Source organism: Polypterus senegalus, chromosome 14 (genome assembly GCF_016835505.1).
Source record: "Polypterus senegalus isolate Bchr_013 chromosome 14, ASM1683550v1, whole genome shotgun sequence".
In the NCBI taxonomy this organism is placed as follows: Eukaryota; Metazoa; Chordata; class Cladistia; order Polypteriformes; family Polypteridae; genus Polypterus; species Polypterus senegalus.
The window spans coordinates 22586854-22606048 of record NC_053167.1 but is presented as its reverse complement, the minus strand read 5'-3'; the positions used below and the strand labels follow the sequence as shown (position 1 = coordinate 22606048).

Sequence of the window (19195 nt, the reverse complement as noted above, 5' to 3'; positions counted from 1 at the left end):
TCTGTTATAGTTTCCAAATCACTGACTTTTTTTTCACTGAAGTTAAAGCTGAAATCATATTATCTGTATAGACAAAATTTTCAGTGTCAATAAATCAGAGAAACCTTTGACTCACTCCATCCTTCTTAAACTTTTCAATAGTTGACATCTCATTGGTCTACACAATAAGATCTGTAATTGTTCAGTTACAGTACATAACACACACTTTGGCTTATAATCTGACCAGTGCGTCCTTGTGAGTTTAGCACACACCTCAATTACCAACATCCTAGCAACTGTTATCTTCACTCTACTGTATAAAAAGATGGGTGATAAACTTTCTGAATTTTCAGTGTTGGTTATGGAAGAAATCAGGAGACATCAGCATTAACCACTGTGCCACCAACCTATCTCTCACACCACCTACTACTGCAGAATTATAAAATTTCAATGGTTTCTTGTATGATCTTGTCTCCATTCATCCATCCATTATTCAACCCGCTATTATTATTATTATTATTATTATTATTATTATATCCTAACTACAGGGTCACAGGGCTCTGCTGGAGCCAATCCCAGACAACACAGGGTGCAAGTCAGGAAACAAAGCCCGGGCTGGGTGCCAGCCCACTGCAGAGCACACACACACACACACACACACACACACACACACACTCACACCAAGCACACACAAGGGACAATTTAGGATCACCAATCTACCTAACCTGCATGTCTTTGGACTGTGGGAGGAAAACCACGCAGACACGGGGAGAACATGCAAACTCCACAGAATGTATTTTGCAAAAAGACATTCTGCATTTAATGCTCTGATAAAGGGCTTCAGACGGATTTTACATTTCAGTCAACCCTTCTTTATGCAATTAAACAACCAAATGCTTTAGACTGTAATGAGTTAAACTCAATTGAGAACAGACCTTTCCCTGGAAGACCACACAGAGAGACAACTCAAGAATACAATTCACCAAAAACATTATCAGATTATTAACAGTGTTGAATGTGTGCAGGCAAGTTTCAATAGTATGTAGCAGCAACACTGTGAACTCTGCAAATCACAGTTATGCTACTCATACTTAGTCTCCAAAGGACTTTTTTAATCTTCACTTAATTTAGTCATTTGTCTTAGTGCTTGAGAACATAAAATCAGCTATGTGATGAGGTACAGTGGATGCTTACTGCACTAGGTTACAGTAGAAAAAGAAGCATCCATTAAGTGTCTGCACTTATCAATATTAGAAACCACAGTGGTGCATTAAGTAAGACGATCAAGAAAACCATTGAGTTTCATCAGTGTGACATTTGGGCAAATCCTTTGAGTCAGAGAAATCAGCTTGTAATGTGTGTAATATAATAACAACATTATTATTGTCATGTCTAAAGTCAGGGTTTCTCCCTTGGCTGGGGTCCAAATGAATGTCTGATTTCTCTTTTGTTTATTTATGACTCTTTTTTATGTTGATTTTATGCATCTTTATTTATTTTTGATTTTGCCTGTGTTTGCAAGCTTGTTGTGCTATGTTTCATGGTCCCCCAAGAGGCTGGGAGACCCTCTGGATTCATTTCAAACATGTTTGGGAGATCTTGCGTTTCTTTTTTGATTTATTGGATTTCTGAACCTTACTGCTCTGTTTTTTGACATTGTTCTGAATTTCTGTATTGGCATTTTGTTCACCTGGATTGCCTTAAGTTTTTTAGCCATTTTTATGCTCTACAGATCTTTCTTCTTGTTACAAGTATTTTTGTGGAAATAAACCTTTTATTTTTGTAAAGATTCTTTTCTACCTTTATATCTAGCCAGGGATCAGGGGTATATCCATTTCTAGTGGGCATTTGTAGAAGCATTTTTAGAACTTACTGGGGTTTATGTGTGTTCTAGTCTAATGGAATTATTACTTAAAAATCCATTTTCAGTTATTCAGACCTAAGTGATGATTTTTGTCCGTGGACTATCCTTTTTTCCACTTAAATTCTAAAGTGTCTTCACGGCATACAGGAGTTTCATATGAGCTGAAAAGATTCTGCTTGTGGGGTTAACAAAGTTGTATATGTGCGAAGACTAACAGCACAAGGACTTTCTTTGTGCTTAAAATACTGAGAAAGGTTTTTAGTTTCAATGTGAAAATCTTAAAACTAAAATCAAATTAATGCACAAAAGTTTTCTAGAAAGACTGAGCTAAAGCAACTACATAAGGATTTTTTTCTTGTGTGGCCAAATGTTCTCTTTTGATCTTGTAATATGAAAACACACACTGGTCTGATGGTCTGCAACACGGCTGAACCTCAGATGGAATCTATTAGACGTTATTGGAATAAATGAACAGAAAGGCCTTTGACATTTTGATACATACTGCATGTGAACTAATTGCCCACTGACACAGAGGAGTATCCTGTGCTGAGCTCTAAGAAAAGTATTTCCCCACCTCGTTGTGTCCTTAAAGGTAGATGAAACAGCCTGTAGTCTCTGTTAAGCCAGTGATCACTTGTTTTAGCTGCTCTTTTCCAGATGAACGTGAGCAGTTCTGCTTGACTTCATCTTTCATAATATGGGTGTTATAATGGAAATATAAGGTCTACAGTAATTTATAGGAATTGCATTATTTATAAATGGAAAATTTGCCATGTATACTTTGAGCCCTTTACATTAAAAAAGAAATTTGTTAAAAATAAGTAGTAAGTGTCGCAAGTCTAACAGATCTAAACTTAGTAATACAGAAATATTCTTTGATTCTAGATGCTTTATTTTATAGCAACCATTTAATAAAATACTTTAGAAAGCAAACATTACTACAATTCATAGCAAGGTTCAATCACGAACATTTACTGCAAAGTTTTAGTGCTGCCAGTTGCAGCACAGGTTGATGATGCTGCTTCACAAGTACAATGAGTATGGAATGGAAAGAGCAGGGACAGAAATTAAAATTAATTAAAAAAATAAGTTAAGGGTAGTGGTTTATTTACCCATTGCCTTGAATCTAATGTTTTAATAAAATTTTTAAGTGAAGTTTAGATGTGATCAATTATTCTGTGCTTTTGTGATATCCTCTACAGACTCTGCAAGTATTGAAAAATCCTTACTCTGCATTCATGATGAAGGCAGTTTTGACCATTGTGTGTTTCCTGCTCATCCTTACGACTAGTCTGACAGCCATTAATGGTAAGGATCATCTGTGAAAATAAAGCATTTATAAATATACTTCTGCATAATAAACACAAACACACCTACCCCCCAACACACACACACAAGGGCCAATTTAGCATCATCAATCCACCTAACCTGCATGTCTTTGGTGTCTGGAAAGAAAATGAAGCATCCAAAGGAAACCCATACAGACATGCGGAGAACATGCATACTCTACACAGGGAGGACCCAGTATAAGAATCCAAGCCTCCATATTGTGAGGCTGCAACACTACCACAGTACTGCACAAATTATGATAGAAATGTGTTACTAATGTTATTATAAAATAAGTTATTCGGTTATTGTAAATTGGCTCTGTATCAGAAGTGCTTCTTCCAATAGTTGTTTTCAGCTTTCACTCAGCACTGCCGGGATAGGATTAGCTAAACCAAGAACTTGAACTGAATAACTTTTTTTTTTAAACAGATTTAAGGAAAGATTAATAATAATAATCTGCATATGTAAAATGCTAAGGTCTGTCCATCAGTTAACGGGTTACTCGTGTACTACTAAGACTAGAACTTTGATCTATGTTTTAATTAAAAGCTTACGCCATGATATCTTTTGAAAATGAAAAAAAATAGGTAGTGGCTACTTTGGCAAAATAACCTGTGATTGTGTGTGTATTACGGCAAAGTGATTGCAGAAGCAAATCACAAAACTCAGTTACGTGATGAAGAACACCGTAATCTAAACTTCAGACAACAAAATGAATTTATATGTGCCTGCAGTTTTACAATAATTGAGAACTTTTAATTTTTTTAATGCATATGCAATAAATTCTGAAAAATGCTCTGTGTAAACTGTCACTGTGAATTTTTGAATTTGTGCCAGTGATCCATCTTTTGTGGCTCCTTACTATCTAGGCTGCCATGTGGTTTTACTCTGCAGCATCTTGATTTATAGAAGAGCAGGTTTTCCCTTGTTATTATTGTTAGTACTGTGGTACTTCACCCCCTTCTTGCTTTGCATGTCAACCCCCCCAAAGCCTGCGCTACGTGTTGTGAAGAGGGGGGCTGAATGTACCCCTAGAAGATGCAGTCCTCCGAAACCCACTCTTAAGTGATGATATAATGGGAAACAAATACAGTTTTTTTTACCTCCTCTTTGCTTGCTTCTACTGCTGTGCCGCGTGATCTGCATCTTGCACAGCGCTTCGAACATTTAAAAGCCTGTACAGCAGCTCTTCCTTTGTCTCACTGCCTTGTCTCTCTTCTCCCCAAGACATGCTCTGCTCCTGTGGGGGGGTCCCACTCCCGAGGCGCACCCCTATGAAAAAGAAGATTTTCTATTCTGTTAATTGAAAGAGGGAACTGTACCCTCCAACTACATACAGAGCTCGATTCACTCCTGAAAGAGACTTATGTTTGTTTGAAATGTTTGAATAATGTTTCTCTCTAAAATCACTGGTGTATCAATATAATTCTGTGACCCAAGCGTGACAGCGTATGTGGATTTCACTTTCTCCAAACAACAAATCTTTTAATTCTCACGGATACGCCTCTTTATTGGGAAGAAACAATACTTTTCCCTGATGGCAACACGAAATAGACAATCTACTAGTCTGCAACTTAAAGTTTAAATCCAAACAATATATTCAATCTCTTTTTGCTGTTCTGTTATTTCACTTAGTAATAATTTCTGTTTGTTTGTGATAATGCGATCTTTACTCTAATTTTTTTAGTACTTTCATTATCTCTAACCTGCTCTGCATGTGTATCGCGCCTTTTTGGAATTTTTTACAACATTCTACTTTGTCATCTACTCTTTATATTTATTTTCCAGCCCCAGGCATGGTTAAATCTCTTGGCACAAAGTCTTGTGACATGAAAGTGTCTCTCTGAGAAAGTCACATCTCATCTCGTCGGCAACTTACTTATTGCTGAGTAACTATTGGTGTGAAGATTTAACTGCACATTGTCAACAGTAACTCAATATTACATTTATATTAAGTGAAGTGACTTAGGGTTTTTAGTCCCACCAGTAGTCATTCTATTTATTATTATTTTCTTCATAAATTAAGGTCAAGTGTTTTATTGAAAAATGTGACTCCAATAACATTCTTTATCACACACACACACAATGTTTAATTTAGCTCCTTAACTGTACTCGTTCCTACATAGGCTGATATAAAACCCTTGAAATGTGTAAGTGCACTTGTCACTAATTATGACTGTAAAACATTACATATTTTTGTCTCATTACAGCTCAGAAATGTAAGACAGGTCCTCTTGATCTGGTCTTCATCATTGACAGCTCCAGGAGTGTACGGCCATTTGAATTTGAAACGATGAGAAAGTTCATGATTGATATCATCCATGCTGTGGACGTTGGACCTGAAGCAGCTCGAATAGGAGTCGTCCAGTATTCCAGTCAAGTCCAAAATATATTCTCACTGAAGAGCTACACCAAGAAGTCTGACATGGTGAAAGCTATTAACGAGATTATTCCTTTAGCCCAAGGAACAATGACAGGGCTTGCTATCCAATATGCCATGAATGTGGCCTTTACTGTCCAAGAGGGTGCTCGTCCCAAAATTCCAAAGGTTGCAGTGATTGTGACCGATGGACGGCCACAGGATCGTGTAGCAGAAGTCTCTACTCAAGCACGAGGAATGGGCATTGAAATTTATGCTGTGGGTGTACAAAGGGCTGATATGAACTCCCTGAGGGCCATGGCATCTCCTCCTCTGGAAGAGCATGTCTTTCTCGTTGAATCCTTTGATCTCATTCAGCAGTTTGGAAAACAGTTCCAAGACAAACTCTGTGGTAAGCCACAAAACAAATAGGAGGAAGTCAAGTACTGTTTACTAATCTTGGCAAGTAACAGCATCAGTGATTCATTGTTATTAGTCCTTGCTGGAAAGATCAAGAGGGGCAGGGATTAACTATATCTCTGCTTGATAAGATTATTTTTGTTTATTATCAAGCACTTTAAGTTATGGAAAAATGTAACATCCAGTAAAACAGGGGAACATTATGTTGAATGACAAAACAAGTATATTGCATAAGAAGTAGTTATAATGATGTGTTGTGTTTGCATTTTGCATTAAGCATGCTACTGGAGAGTGGTGACATGTTGCAAGTTGATTAGCAGCTGGGAGTTTACTGTACTCTGCACCCCTGACAATAATGACCTTGTAAATTTATAAATTGTGCAATAATATACCTATACCACATTTATTTTGTGTATTTTATGTCTAGGAGGCCAGTACTGGTAGCTAATACCCTATGGATGTACTGATTCTATCAATTTCAGGGTACTGGGCTATTCTCCATATGTTTTATTTTTGATATGGTTTTTGAGGTACTGTGCTTTGTAAGGAATTGTGAGGTGTATTCAAATAGTAAAAAGTGATTTTTTTGTAGTCAGTCATTACAACATTGTCTTGCTACAGCTTATTTAGAGAATGCTTATGAAGAGAATGTGAAGGTACTGTATAATATTAAGGTGGTACATTGATCAGTATCACATTTTCTTAGCCTTGGGTCTAAATACTAGCCTGGAAAATACCTAGGAGGAGTTTGCATGGCCTTTCCTCCATGTCCTCTTTTTACAAATTTATGTATTAATCCTAACATGTTAATTCGAACTGGGGAGCACGGCTGTTTGCGAGTGTTCCCAGCAACTTATTGGCACCTCTTTTAGGAATGGTTCATGTCTTGTGCTTCTAGAATTGGAATTGGCCTCCTACACCACTGAACTTAATAATTGGGGTTAAAAATTGAGACATTAATTTTAGGATTTTATAAATAAAAATAATTTTGTTACTTCCATAGAAACATATAAGACAAAAATATACTTTATTAACCTGAAATACTACAAATGTTAATCTACATGGGAAAATCACAAATCACTGATCTTTAATATATTAAAATCTGATATTCTATTTCAATAGGACTTGATTTGTGCACTGAAATGGATCATGGCTGCCAGCACATCTGTGTGAGCACTCCTGGCTCTTATCACTGCGAATGCAATCCAGGATACAAACTCAATGAAGATGGAAAGACTTGCTCAGGTATGTTGGTTTCACATGATAATCAGGATGCCAAAAAGGTAGCCTTAGATTGTGAGTGCCCAGTTATTAAGGAATACAAATAGTTATTAGAATCTTACAATAATATTCAAAAGCCTTAGTAACAATTCAGTTCTAACATGCAGAGATAATTAATCATAAATAATATTCCAAAATAAATTGTGCAACTAAAAAAGCTTGTAAAGGATTTATAAATTGGATTGGTTTAGTCTGAAATGTATCTTCAGGGATAATAAGCAAATAAATCAATGACGGTTATGAGTATCTTTAAGCCATTTGAGAATGAATATGGGAGCTGTTCTACTGAATTGCAAACCCTTTAACTGTATATACAGTATATGTATATATAAATTGTTTAATACTGTGAGAGTAATTATAAAATGACTCAATACTTTTTAGGTGTATGTTAAGCAGCTGCTCTGTTCCTTTGCAGCTATTGACCTGTGTGCAGAAGGCAAGCACGACTGTGAACAAATCTGCATCAGCTCTCCAGGCTCTTACTCTTGCCGCTGTCGAGCTGGCTACCAGCTCAACCAGGACCAAAAGTCATGCTCAAGTGAGTTGGAGTACAGTGCTGAAGATGTTCTTACTGTATATGGCAGGTCTCTGACATAGTGCAGTGTAAAATGTGTTTGTTGTAATGGTGAGGAATTTTGTTTTTATGATATCTGTTTTGGAGATAGCTGTTTGAAAAACTAAGATTATCAGCAGACTTCTGTCTTCCTTTTGAGTGAATACAATCCATCCATCCATCCATCCATTTTCTAACCCGCTGAATCCGAATACAGGGTCACAGGGGGTCTGCTGGAGCCAATCCCAGCAAACACAGGGCACAAGGCAGGAACCAATCCTGGGCAGGGTGCCAACCCACTGAGTGAATACAAGATAAGCATAAAATCTCAAAGCAGTTTTCCAACATATTTACATTTATTTGTTCTTGATGTTTTATAACAAAATGTAATTTAATTATATTAGATCAATTATATATAAGAAAGGATGGAACAATAACACAGTAGACTGGATTTGAATGCAATTCTAGTGGCTATATACATGGAGTTGCATATTATCCATTTAACTGTATGTGATTCGTACTCCAATTTTTTCTCATATCACAAAATTGGGCTGGTTACGTTGATTGGAGTCTCTAAATTAGTCCTGAATAAATAATTGTGTCCTTACATGACATGAATGTGCTCCGTAATGGATTTGTGCCTCATTTAATATTGGTTTCTGCTTTGCAATCTTGACACTACTGTGACAGACTCTTGCCCCCTGTGACTCTCTATTACAATATGCTGGTCCAGGTGATTAGTTAATAAATTATGAAGTTAGATCCAAACATAACAAAAAAAAAAGTTGGAGTCGCTGAATCCCCAAAGTTTTAACAACATCAGAAAACATACTTAACAAAATTGCATGTGGAGCAACAACTCATAAAAGGCCCAGACACTAACCTCTAATATGAGCCTACAAATGCCTGCCTCACTTCCCTCTGCAAATGTAAGCACCTTCATACTTAAAACTAGCTCCCAATGAACACGAAAACAAGGTCTGAATTGATGAATAAATAAATCATTAACACTAGAATTACCAGAGCCTACGAAAAAACTCGTAATTCCATCCCACCTTAAACTGCTTCTTAAATCCCTTCACACCTCTCCGCCAGCGCCCTTTGTCTTCTAAATGTGTTGATAAAGAGAAGCTAGGAGCAGCCGGCTATTCCATCCCCCCACCAATTTAGAACGTGCACGAACTTCTCTTAGCTCATGCCTTGATTGAGTATCTGGGAGTGAAGTGGAGTTTTAGAGTGGAAATAATAGATCGTTGTTTGGAACACACGCATTTCATGTCTGTTCAGTTTCTACAGTAATCTGTTTCAACACATTGTTAAAACAGAAACGTTTTTTATATTCTAGTAGTAGATGACAAAATGTAGGCATAAACTATATAGTGTATGAAGCCTGAAGTCCAAATAGCAAAGAAACATTTTCACAAGAATAACACAATTGCACTTTTATTCAAAAATATAACTGCAGAAACAAAAAGCCGCCTTAACATGCGACATTGACAACCAGTTTATTGTAACTGCCTCTGTGGTTCAATAGATTCAGCCCCCGCTTGGGAATCAAGGGGTTACGAGTTCGATCCTCGCCCCTCCGTTTTGAGAAGTAAACTGCTCTTAGTCTTACTGTTTTAGAATAAAAGCATACATTTGATTTCAGTCTGTAACAGCCGGTGCAATTTATGATCCTTGTAAAGGTTAGCTTTTTTTTTATTCACTTTTCATTCTCTCAGTCGTTCAGAATCAATCCATACAACCCCATCTGACACGGCTGTTTTCACTAAAGACGCTATAGCTCTGCAGTGTACCACGATGCATACTAACGCCAACCCCGGTTCTGACACACAAGCTGGCGAAGCTGCCTTCTTCGTATCTCACCGTCACTTGCTTTTCTTTTTATTCAGTTTTATTGAGTGTTCCTGCCAGTCCCGCATGTTGCTGTATGCTTTTCTTTTGTACTCCAGGACATGCAGAGGAAAGAATGGTAAAGACCAGTAACTTCGGTAGCTATATGCAATCATCAGACACTCCCCATCTGCCCGTGTCGTTCAAACACAGGAACATATATTGGTGTAAAAGTATAACAAAAGTGCACTTTTATTCAAGTGCACTTTTTCCATCGGCTTTTCCTGTAAGAAGCAGTGTACACACTTCTCTCTATGCTGTGGTTTCTATTACACACCTGAAAGAAAGAGACAATACATGTGAAAATATCCAGCATACAGCAACATGCGGGGACTGGCAGGAACACTCAATAAAACTGAATAAAAAGAAAATCAAGTGACGGTGAGATACGAAGAAGGCAGCTTCGCCAGCGTCTGTGTGTCAGAACCGGGTGGGGCGTTAGTATGCATCGTGGTACAACGCAGAGCTATAAGCGCGTCTGTATTCTGTTTCTTTTGTACTCCAGGGCACGCAGAGGAGAGAATAGTAAAGAGCAGTAAGGGCGCTATATGCAATCATCAGACACTCCCCATCTGCCCGTTGTTTTGTTATACTTTTCAATACTTTTATACTGCTCAAGCGGGCATGCTCAAAAATACACGTAATGCCACGAAAAGTGCACAGACACTTCATTTCGCAAACAAAACAAGTGCACTTTTATTCAAAACTACCTGTATAACCGAAGAAAAAGAAAGCAAGTTACAGTAGGCGATTGATACGACAGCTTGCATGGTGCAATGCTAAGAAGTGCAGATTTTCATTCCGTGCTATATAAAATCATCACATTCAAATATTAACAGTTCCCACACACCCAAGGACCGTCCTTCCTACATTTCACGACCGTGTACTTGTTGCGTGTACACACCTCTCTGTGCTATGGTTTCTATTACACTGAATGAGCACCTGACACTGTACTTTCTTCCCTGGGGAAGGTCCGCATCAGAGAATTTCCAGTTCCTGCATAAATTCACACCCGATCTGGCGCTGTTCGTTTTCAAATAATATTGCATTAGTGCGATTATATTTTCACATATATTGTCTCTTTCTTTCAGGTGTGTAATAGAAACCACAGCATAGAGAAGTGTGTACACTGCTTCTTACAGGAAAAGGCGATGGAAAAAGTGCACTTGAATAAAAGTGCACTTTTGTTATACTTTACACCAATATATGTTCCTGTGTTTGAGCGACACGGAATGCCTGCCTCACTTCCCTCTGCAAATGTAAGCACCTTCATACTTAAAACTAGCTCCCAATGAACACGAAAACAAGGTCTGAATTGATGAATAAATAAATCATTAACACTAGAATTACCAGAGCCTACGAAAAAACTCGTAATTCCATCCCACCTTAAACTGCTTCTTAAATCCCTTCACACCTCTCCGCGCCCTTTGTCTTCTAAATGTGTTGATAAAGAGAAGCTAGGAGCAGCCTATTCCATCCCCCACCCAGAAACGTTTTTATATTCTAGTAGTAGATGACAAAATGTAGGCATAAACTATATAGTGTATGAAGCCTGAAGTCCAAATAGCAAAGAAACATTTTCACAAGAATAACACAATTGCACTTTTATTCAAAAATATAACTGCAGAAACAAAAAGCCGCCTTAACATGTGACATTGACAACCAGTTTATTGTAACTGCCTCTGTGGTTCAATAGACTCAGCCCCCGCTTAGGAATCAAGGGGTTGTCTCTTTCTTTCAGGTGTGTAATAGAAACCACAGCATAGAGAGAAGTGTGTACACTGCTTCTTACAGGAAAAGGCGATGGAAAAGTGCACTTGAATAAAAGTGCACTTTTGTTATACTTTTACACCAATATATGTTCCTGTGTTTGAACGACACGGGCAGATGGGGAGTGTCTGATGATTGCATATAGCGCCGAAGTTACTGGTCTTTACCATTCTTTCCTCTGCATGTCCTGGAGTACAAAAGAAACAGCATACAGCAACATGCGGGGACTGGCAGGAACACTCAATAAAACTGAATAAAAAGAAAAGCAAGTGACGGTGAGATACGAAGAAGGCAGCTTCGCCAGCGTTTGTGTGTCAGAACCGGGGGGGTTTTGGGCGTTAGTATGCATCGTGGTACACTGCAGAGCTATAGCGCGTCTTTAGTGAAAACAGCCGTGTCAGATGGGGTTGTATGGATTGATTCTGAACGCGACTGAGAGAATGAAAAGTGAATAAAAAAAAGCTAACCTTTACAAGGATCATAAATTGCACCGGCTGTTACAGACTGAAATCAAATGTATGCTTTTATTCTAAAACAGTAAGACTAAGAGCAGTTTACTTCTCAAAACGGAGGGGCGCAGGATCGAACTCGTAACCCCTTGATTCCCAAGCGGGAGCTGAGTCTATTGAACCACAGAAGCAGTTACAATAAACTGGTTGTCAATGTCGCATGTTAAGGCGGCTTTTTGTTTCTGCAGTTATATTTTTGAATAAAAGCACAATTGTGTTATTCTTGTGAAAATGTTTCTTTGCTATTTGGACTTCAGGCTTCATACATTATATAGTTTATGCCTACATTTTGTCATCTACTACTAGAATATAAAAAACGTTTCTGTTTTAACAATGTGTTGACACAGATTACTGTAGAAACGGAACAGACATGAAATGCGTGTGTTCCAAACAACGATCTATTATTTCCACTCTAAAACTCCACTTCACTCCCAGATACTCAATCAAGGCATGAGCTGAGAGAAGTTCGTGCACGTTCTAAATTGGTGGGGGGATGGAATAGCCGGCTGCTCCTAGCTTCTCTTTATCAGCACATTTAGAAGACAAAGGACGCTGGCGGAGAGGTGTGAAGGGATTTAAGAAGCAGTTTAAGGTGGGACGGAATTACGAGTTTTTTCGTAGGCTCTGGTAATTCTAGTGTTAAAGTATGTGCAGTAAGGAACAAATATAATGTACCATATGCCCAAATGAAAAAGAAGGAAAATGCTGAGAAATTGTCTTGCTCTATATAAAAACAAAATAAAATAACCATCAGTCTTGCCATGCTTTCAGGCCTGAATGTTTGTGTTATGATCGTAACAAGCAAAAAAGTCAAATAAAGGACAGAGGAAACAAAATCAGAAAGCCAGATCTGTCCTTTTTACAGGTCTGGATTCACAAGTAGGCCTACCCCTAGCAGCCTAACTCCAAACTGAAATGGGGGCACAGGCCCATAAGCAGTGCAAGAACCAATGAGCAAAAAATACATGAAATCAATCCAATAAGCATTAGCAATATTAGCACATGCAATAAGCAGCAAACAAAAAAATAGTGTCTTACAAGTGAAGCAGGGGTTAATAGCAGGAAATTGACATAAAAAAGAAACCGAAATTAAAAATGTGGGAGTAAAAAAGCAAAACAATGCCAAAGCTATAGTTCACACTTGCGGCTTCAATCTGAAATACATGCAAGGTGCCAGTATTTCAGCTTCCTGAGTAGGTTATACACATTGGGGACATGAAAGATAACATATGTACTTAAAAACATCAAAATAGCAAAATAGTTAATAAACTTTAAAGAAACACTGGCTAAAACATAACAATGTGTGGAGGAAATTTCTACCATTGTTGTGGTGTGAGAGCAATAGCATGGACCAGGGGATACGTGGCAGTAGATCCCAGAAAGAAAACATAACAACAAAACTCAAAATGTAACCCAAACACAAAGTCAGAATTTCAGAAGACAGAATAAAGTCTTTGACATTTAAATCGCACAAAATGTTTGTTTTCTTTGTCAAATCCATAAACTTGGATGATCAAGTGACCCCAGAAACTAACATCACCCTGTTTGAGAAACCTAACATTGCCGCTAGCAACTGCATAGCAACATATAAACAAAACTACACAAAATGGCAGTTCTCATGCCTATACAAAATGCTGTTGCAGGAGAACACAAATAAATAATAAATATTATAAAGTGACCACAAATTCTAAAACATATCAAAAACAAAGTAAATGACTTCAAAAATGTATAATGAAAAGAGCATTCCATGCAAAGAATACAAAAAAACAGAATAAAAGACCCAATCATGACAACTACAATGTCACACATTACTTTATGCAGCATGCTGCCATAGTTATCTTGGTTTAAAAAGAAAATGGTATTGTGGCAAATAAAAATAAATAGAAAATGGAAAACAAAGAGCAAAATGCACCAAAAAAGCATAAAAATCTGTTCAGTGGGCAGACCCATCTCATAGTATAAGTAGGAGGAGAAAAACTCCCCTCTAACAGAGTTCAGAGAAATTTTTAAATATACTTGTTTGTTAATTTGTTTAGTTTTATCGCACTGTCATTTCAAATAAATTTGATTGGGAAGTTTGTGAGCACATATTTTCTTTAGGTTTTCAGAATTTAATTGTTTTTCCACATCATTCTTCTATTTGTTTTTGTCATTTAGTTTTTATCGCTGGTTCATTTTGTTACTGATTTTTTGTGGTTACCATTATTTTATAATCTGCTTCTCATGGCGACAACATCCTTTGCTGTTCACATAGTTGAGCACTTTTATAAAGTATTGTTGTGTGATGGTGTCCCACACATGGCAAAATGGTTGTGAGGCCTCCAAAATATAGTCACAGTGAAGTCCAGAATTTTCACAGGCTAGTACACAAGAGACACACAACAGTCCAGCTATACCTCACTGTTAACTGCTGACATCTAGCCCATCAGGCCCAAAACAAGGATGGCTGTGCTGAAAAATAACTAGAACAATCCCAAAATAAAACAAAAAATCCTATGAGTAAGGGGATGAATGTAAACCCCTGGCTTGTGCATAAAATTGGAAACAATATTTATAAATAAGGACTTATTCTACAAATTGGAAAATTACAGGAAAATACTGAAAAGAGCGTAAAGGAGTTCCCTAAATGGCAATCATAAAAAAACAGTATATCAACAATAAAAACAATACTTTCAGTACTAAAAATGCTACTCAATAATATGCTACAGCAGAGACTCAGTGGTTGTAGGTATTTATTCCAACCTCAATTTGAGTTAATTAATTTTGTCAGTAACAGATTTTAATTAATTTAATGGCTTGTTGGTGTTTTATTCTCCTATGTCAGATCATTCTTACTGTATATTCTAGATTTTATTTCATTTCCAATGATATCATCCAAATTATTTAAAGCCTAAAACAGATGAATTCTCAGTCCTTCACTCTTTCCTCATCAGTTTTCTTCTTAATACTTTATTAAAGCAGATAGTTCATGATAAATATGCACAGGTGTAAATGGAAACAAGTTAGATGGAGAGCTTCTGTTTCCTTTGTTGTTTGCATCTCATTATTAATAAGGAGTAATTAAAACAGTAAATACAGTTGTTTTAGAGAAAATAAGCAATTAAAGTTAGGAAATTTTAACCAGCAAGATGACTAAAATTAAGCAGGAAAATGATACTTAAGCAATTAGTGCTTCATCAGTAATAATTTACTGTTTGTTAAATAATTAGTTTGGAACAAAATCCTGCAACCATGGCAGCAGTTCAGCACCAACATTGCTCACCCCTGCACTACTGGGATCTCTCATGTTCTTGGCCATTAGTAATGTCAGTGTAGCCCTAACTACTGATGCTCCACTCACAAAGGACACAGAATGTCAGAACATTTAAGGAGACAGTTTCTAATTACAATTGTAACATAAAACACACAAAAATATGAAAAGTAATAATTACAAATAGACAATAAAACATAACATACATATAAAAACAGACCCATGCAATGCCATTGTATGGTGCCAGTTTATCACTAGAATCCCTGAAGCCTACGAAAAAACTTGTAATCCCAGGCCACCTTACATTCCTTTGGTATCTCATTACTCCCACCACTGAAGCTCAACTCGGGCAAAAAGTTCTCCCAGCTCAAGGCTCTTTATCTGTGATTGATGGTATCATTATTTGGAACACATGCATTTCATGTGTGTTCTGTGTCTATAACGATCTATGTAAAGGATGACAGGAAATGCAATGTAAGAAATGCTGAACACAACTTTTCATGTTATATTACTAATGAAAAAATTTTGACATGAGGTATATAATGTGTGACGACTGAAGTCCAAATATCAAATAAACACTTTCACAAAAGGTACATGTATAACAAAGCAACTGTGCTTTTATTCAAGAATATAACCGAAAAAAAAGAAATTGGGTTAGGGTACAATGCTGACATGACCGCTTGGGTGGTGTAGCTATAAGAACTGCTAACTCTTAATCAAGAGGTTGTGGGTTTGATTCCCAGCATTACCATTTCGAGTAGTGAGCTGCTCTTATTGTTCCTCTTGTACGATGAAAACATACATTTGATTTGAGTCTGTAAAAGTCGGTGTAAATTTATGGTACTTGTAAAGGTTAGGATTTTTTTAATTCAGTTTTATTCTTTAAGTCATGTTCACACTCCCCCTGATCTGAAACTGCTGTTTTAAAATAAAGACATGCTATAGCAGAGGTGAACTCAGATAAGGATGAGGGTTCTACATCGGAGAACCAGAAGTTATGTCATCAGAACAGGACGGGGTTGCTCTTGTAAACATGGAAGGGAAGTCTAGAGTGTGTCTTCTTACGGGTTTGTTTGTTTGTCAGTTTTCCTGCTGAATTAAAGAGAGAGGTGTTAGTGCTCTGTTCCAAACCCATTTCCTAAGAAGTATCATGCTCCATTGAGCCGATCGTCTGCTCCTTACTCGAATGTGCTGGAAACTACAAAGTGTGAATGTCAGAACAGGGAGACACACATGTGTATGGGCTGAGGGAACAAAGCAGCTGTGAGCCTGAGGATTCAGTATTCTTTTGGTGTGGGTACTGAGATGCAAAAACTGGTATCAGTACAAAACTTAAAATTTTAGAACCAATCCAACACTACTCTGAACACAATCCTATTAGCTCTTTACTCACTTTTTTCACAAGCATCTTAGTATGCTTTATTATGTATCACATGCCCCTTTTAACTCTTTTTTATCACATTGATCTAAACTTCAAGCATGGTGTTTCATGTCAGTTTCGATGGTTTCTAATTGTCGATCTTCCTTTCTTGGCCTAAAAAATCTTCATTTCATACCTTTCATTTCATTATCATCTTGTCAGAATCACTTAATAATGCTGTACCCTTAACATGCATAGAGTTTTTGGGTCCATTTTGAGTTTCCCTTTATGTCGATATTTATTGCCAGTAGTTTGCCTTGTTTCTCTAATGATATTTTTCCAGATTTGTCACTGTGTTTCTCAATTTGCTCTTTAATGAATGATGCTCCCACATACTTCCTTCTGGGCTTATTCTCTAACCCTTTCATTCTTTGCTCCTTCCTTCTGAACCTGTAAAACCCACTTTTAGGGTTTCTGTGAAATGGAGTTATCTGGATGATTATTAAAAAAATAAGAGGAATTGTCAGTATTAAGTGAAGTAACATAGAGTGAAGTGTGAGTAATAAGTATATAGAGATATCGGAATGTTACTGACACGGGCATTAGAATGCCTGTTAAAAAGGAGAGTAAATAAATGGATAGATATTAAACAATTTAAATGAAAGTGTGTGTCATTATGAATAATGCCGTACATCCTGTCTCTGACACACTAACACAAAGGACTTTCTGCCAACAAATTATTCATCAGAAGTGTGTCAAGAGATGCTACTGGAACTCCTTTTTACCAATGGTAATATGTCTGCATAATGCCTCACTGTGACTGTGACAACCAAATCAAAACTTCTCTTTCTGTTGAATGTTCTTGCTTTATAGTCATTCTTGTGACAGACACAGGACACACAAGTTTCAAAACACACGTTCAGCACAGCACACAGTGCAGAATTTTTTCTTTTCTCTCTTTCTCTGTTTTTCCTTTCTTTTCTTCTTCTACTTTCCTTCTGCTGCTTCTACTCCTCTCCTGCAATCTCCATACTCTACCGCCTGACTCCGGCTCCTTGAATGGAGTGAGGCAGCCTCTGAGACAGAAGTGCTCAAGATGCTCCCCGATCATCTTCTGGCATCACTTCCGTGTGTGGGGAAGTGCTGCAGTCCATGCTCCGCAGCTGTCCAGACACCCCCTGTCGGAGGCCATGGGCCCCAGCAGGGTCCAACACTGTGTGTGTTTATATATATATATATATATATATATATATATATATATATATATATATATATTGTGAACGATAATGACTCCAGACACCAGGTAAAAGTCCTCAAGTTGACTTTATTTTTATGCCACAAGCACACTCTCCTCCACAATACTCATATAAATCACCATAAATCAATAATACACAATCCTCCAGCTCCCACTGTGACTCTCCGTCTGGGAGCTCCCACAGTCCTTTAAACCCAGAAGTGTTCTCAATCCCAGTCCATGTGATCCTTAACCACTTCGGGTCAGGTAAAGTTCTTTTCTTCAACCCGTTGAAACCTGGGTCACAGGGCACAAAGAAGCCCTCGGTCCTCCCTGCAGCTCCCTCCTGTGGCTCCCACGGCATCCTGCAGGGCTTTGCATAAAAACTCCATTGTCCATGATGCCCTGCTGGTCTTCTGGGACCTCCATGCTGCAAGGAGGGCTCCACCTGGCTGGGGTATTGGCGGGATAAATGGCCGGCCATCCTTCACAATCTATACTAATAAAAGGCAAAGACCACACTCACTCACTCACTCATTCACTCACTCACTCTCACTCACTGGTGTAGGTAGAAGGCTGAAATTTGGCAGGCTCATTCCTTACAGCTTACTTACAAAAGTTGGGCAGGTTTCATTTCGAAATTCTAGCCTAATGGTCATAACTGGAAGGTATTTTTCTCCATTAACTGTAATGGAGTTGAGCTGGAATGAGCGTGGGGGCGGAGTTTAGTGTGACATCATCACGCCTCCCACGTAATCACGTGAACTGACTGTCACGCAGTTAGAAAACCAGGAAGACCTCCAAAAGCGCTTAAGAAAACATGCATTATATAATTGAGAAGGCAGCGAAACAATAAGAAGCGGCGAGTGACATATACTACCATATTCATGAGTGCTGCTACCTCGGAAAGAAAGCAAGGTGTAAACCTAAACTTTAAATTAAGTTCATAGACAGGCTACGCTGTTTCACATGCCCACAGGTAATTACAAGTTTAATGAGAGGGCGCGGGATATAAGCGAGAGTTTTGATCACTTTGTAACTAAGTTAAAATTGTAGGTGAAGGGGTGTGCTTATGCAAATTCGAGACTGTGTTTGTGGGGGATTGACAGTTAAGGCGGGTGGGGGAGTCACGTCATCATCTCCCCTCCCATTCATCTCATTTCGCTCTGAGCTGAGCTCCAGCTAACGCCGTCTTCGAAGCAACCGTCAGACTGCCACCAAATACTCACAGAAAAATCCACAAGTTAATACACACGCTGTCTCTAGAGTTTCTCCACACTGAATCCTCCAGGCACTACTTACAAAAGGTTACATTGACAATCGTGTTACGTTATTTTTAAAATCTTTCCTTTTCTTAGCACAAGCACAGCTGAGAAGCTTGATGCATGTGC

At 37.9% G+C, this 19195-nt stretch overlaps 1 protein-coding gene across 2 annotated transcripts in view; it reads left to right on the top strand.

Moving 5' to 3' along the window:
- Positions 1–19195, top strand: part of matn4 (matrilin 4) — a 58053-nt gene that overhangs the window by 11526 nt on the left and 27332 nt on the right. For both annotated transcript variants that reach the window (XM_039735370.1, XM_039735369.1), the window contains exons 2-5: positions 3046–3151; positions 5383–5943; positions 7074–7196; positions 7648–7770. In XM_039735370.1, coding sequence (XP_039591304.1) covers positions 3082–3151; positions 5383–5943; positions 7074–7196; positions 7648–7770 — 877 coding nt within the window. In that variant the 5' untranslated portion in view covers positions 3046–3081. The remainder of the gene's footprint in view (positions 1–3045; positions 3152–5382; positions 5944–7073; positions 7197–7647; positions 7771–19195) is intronic.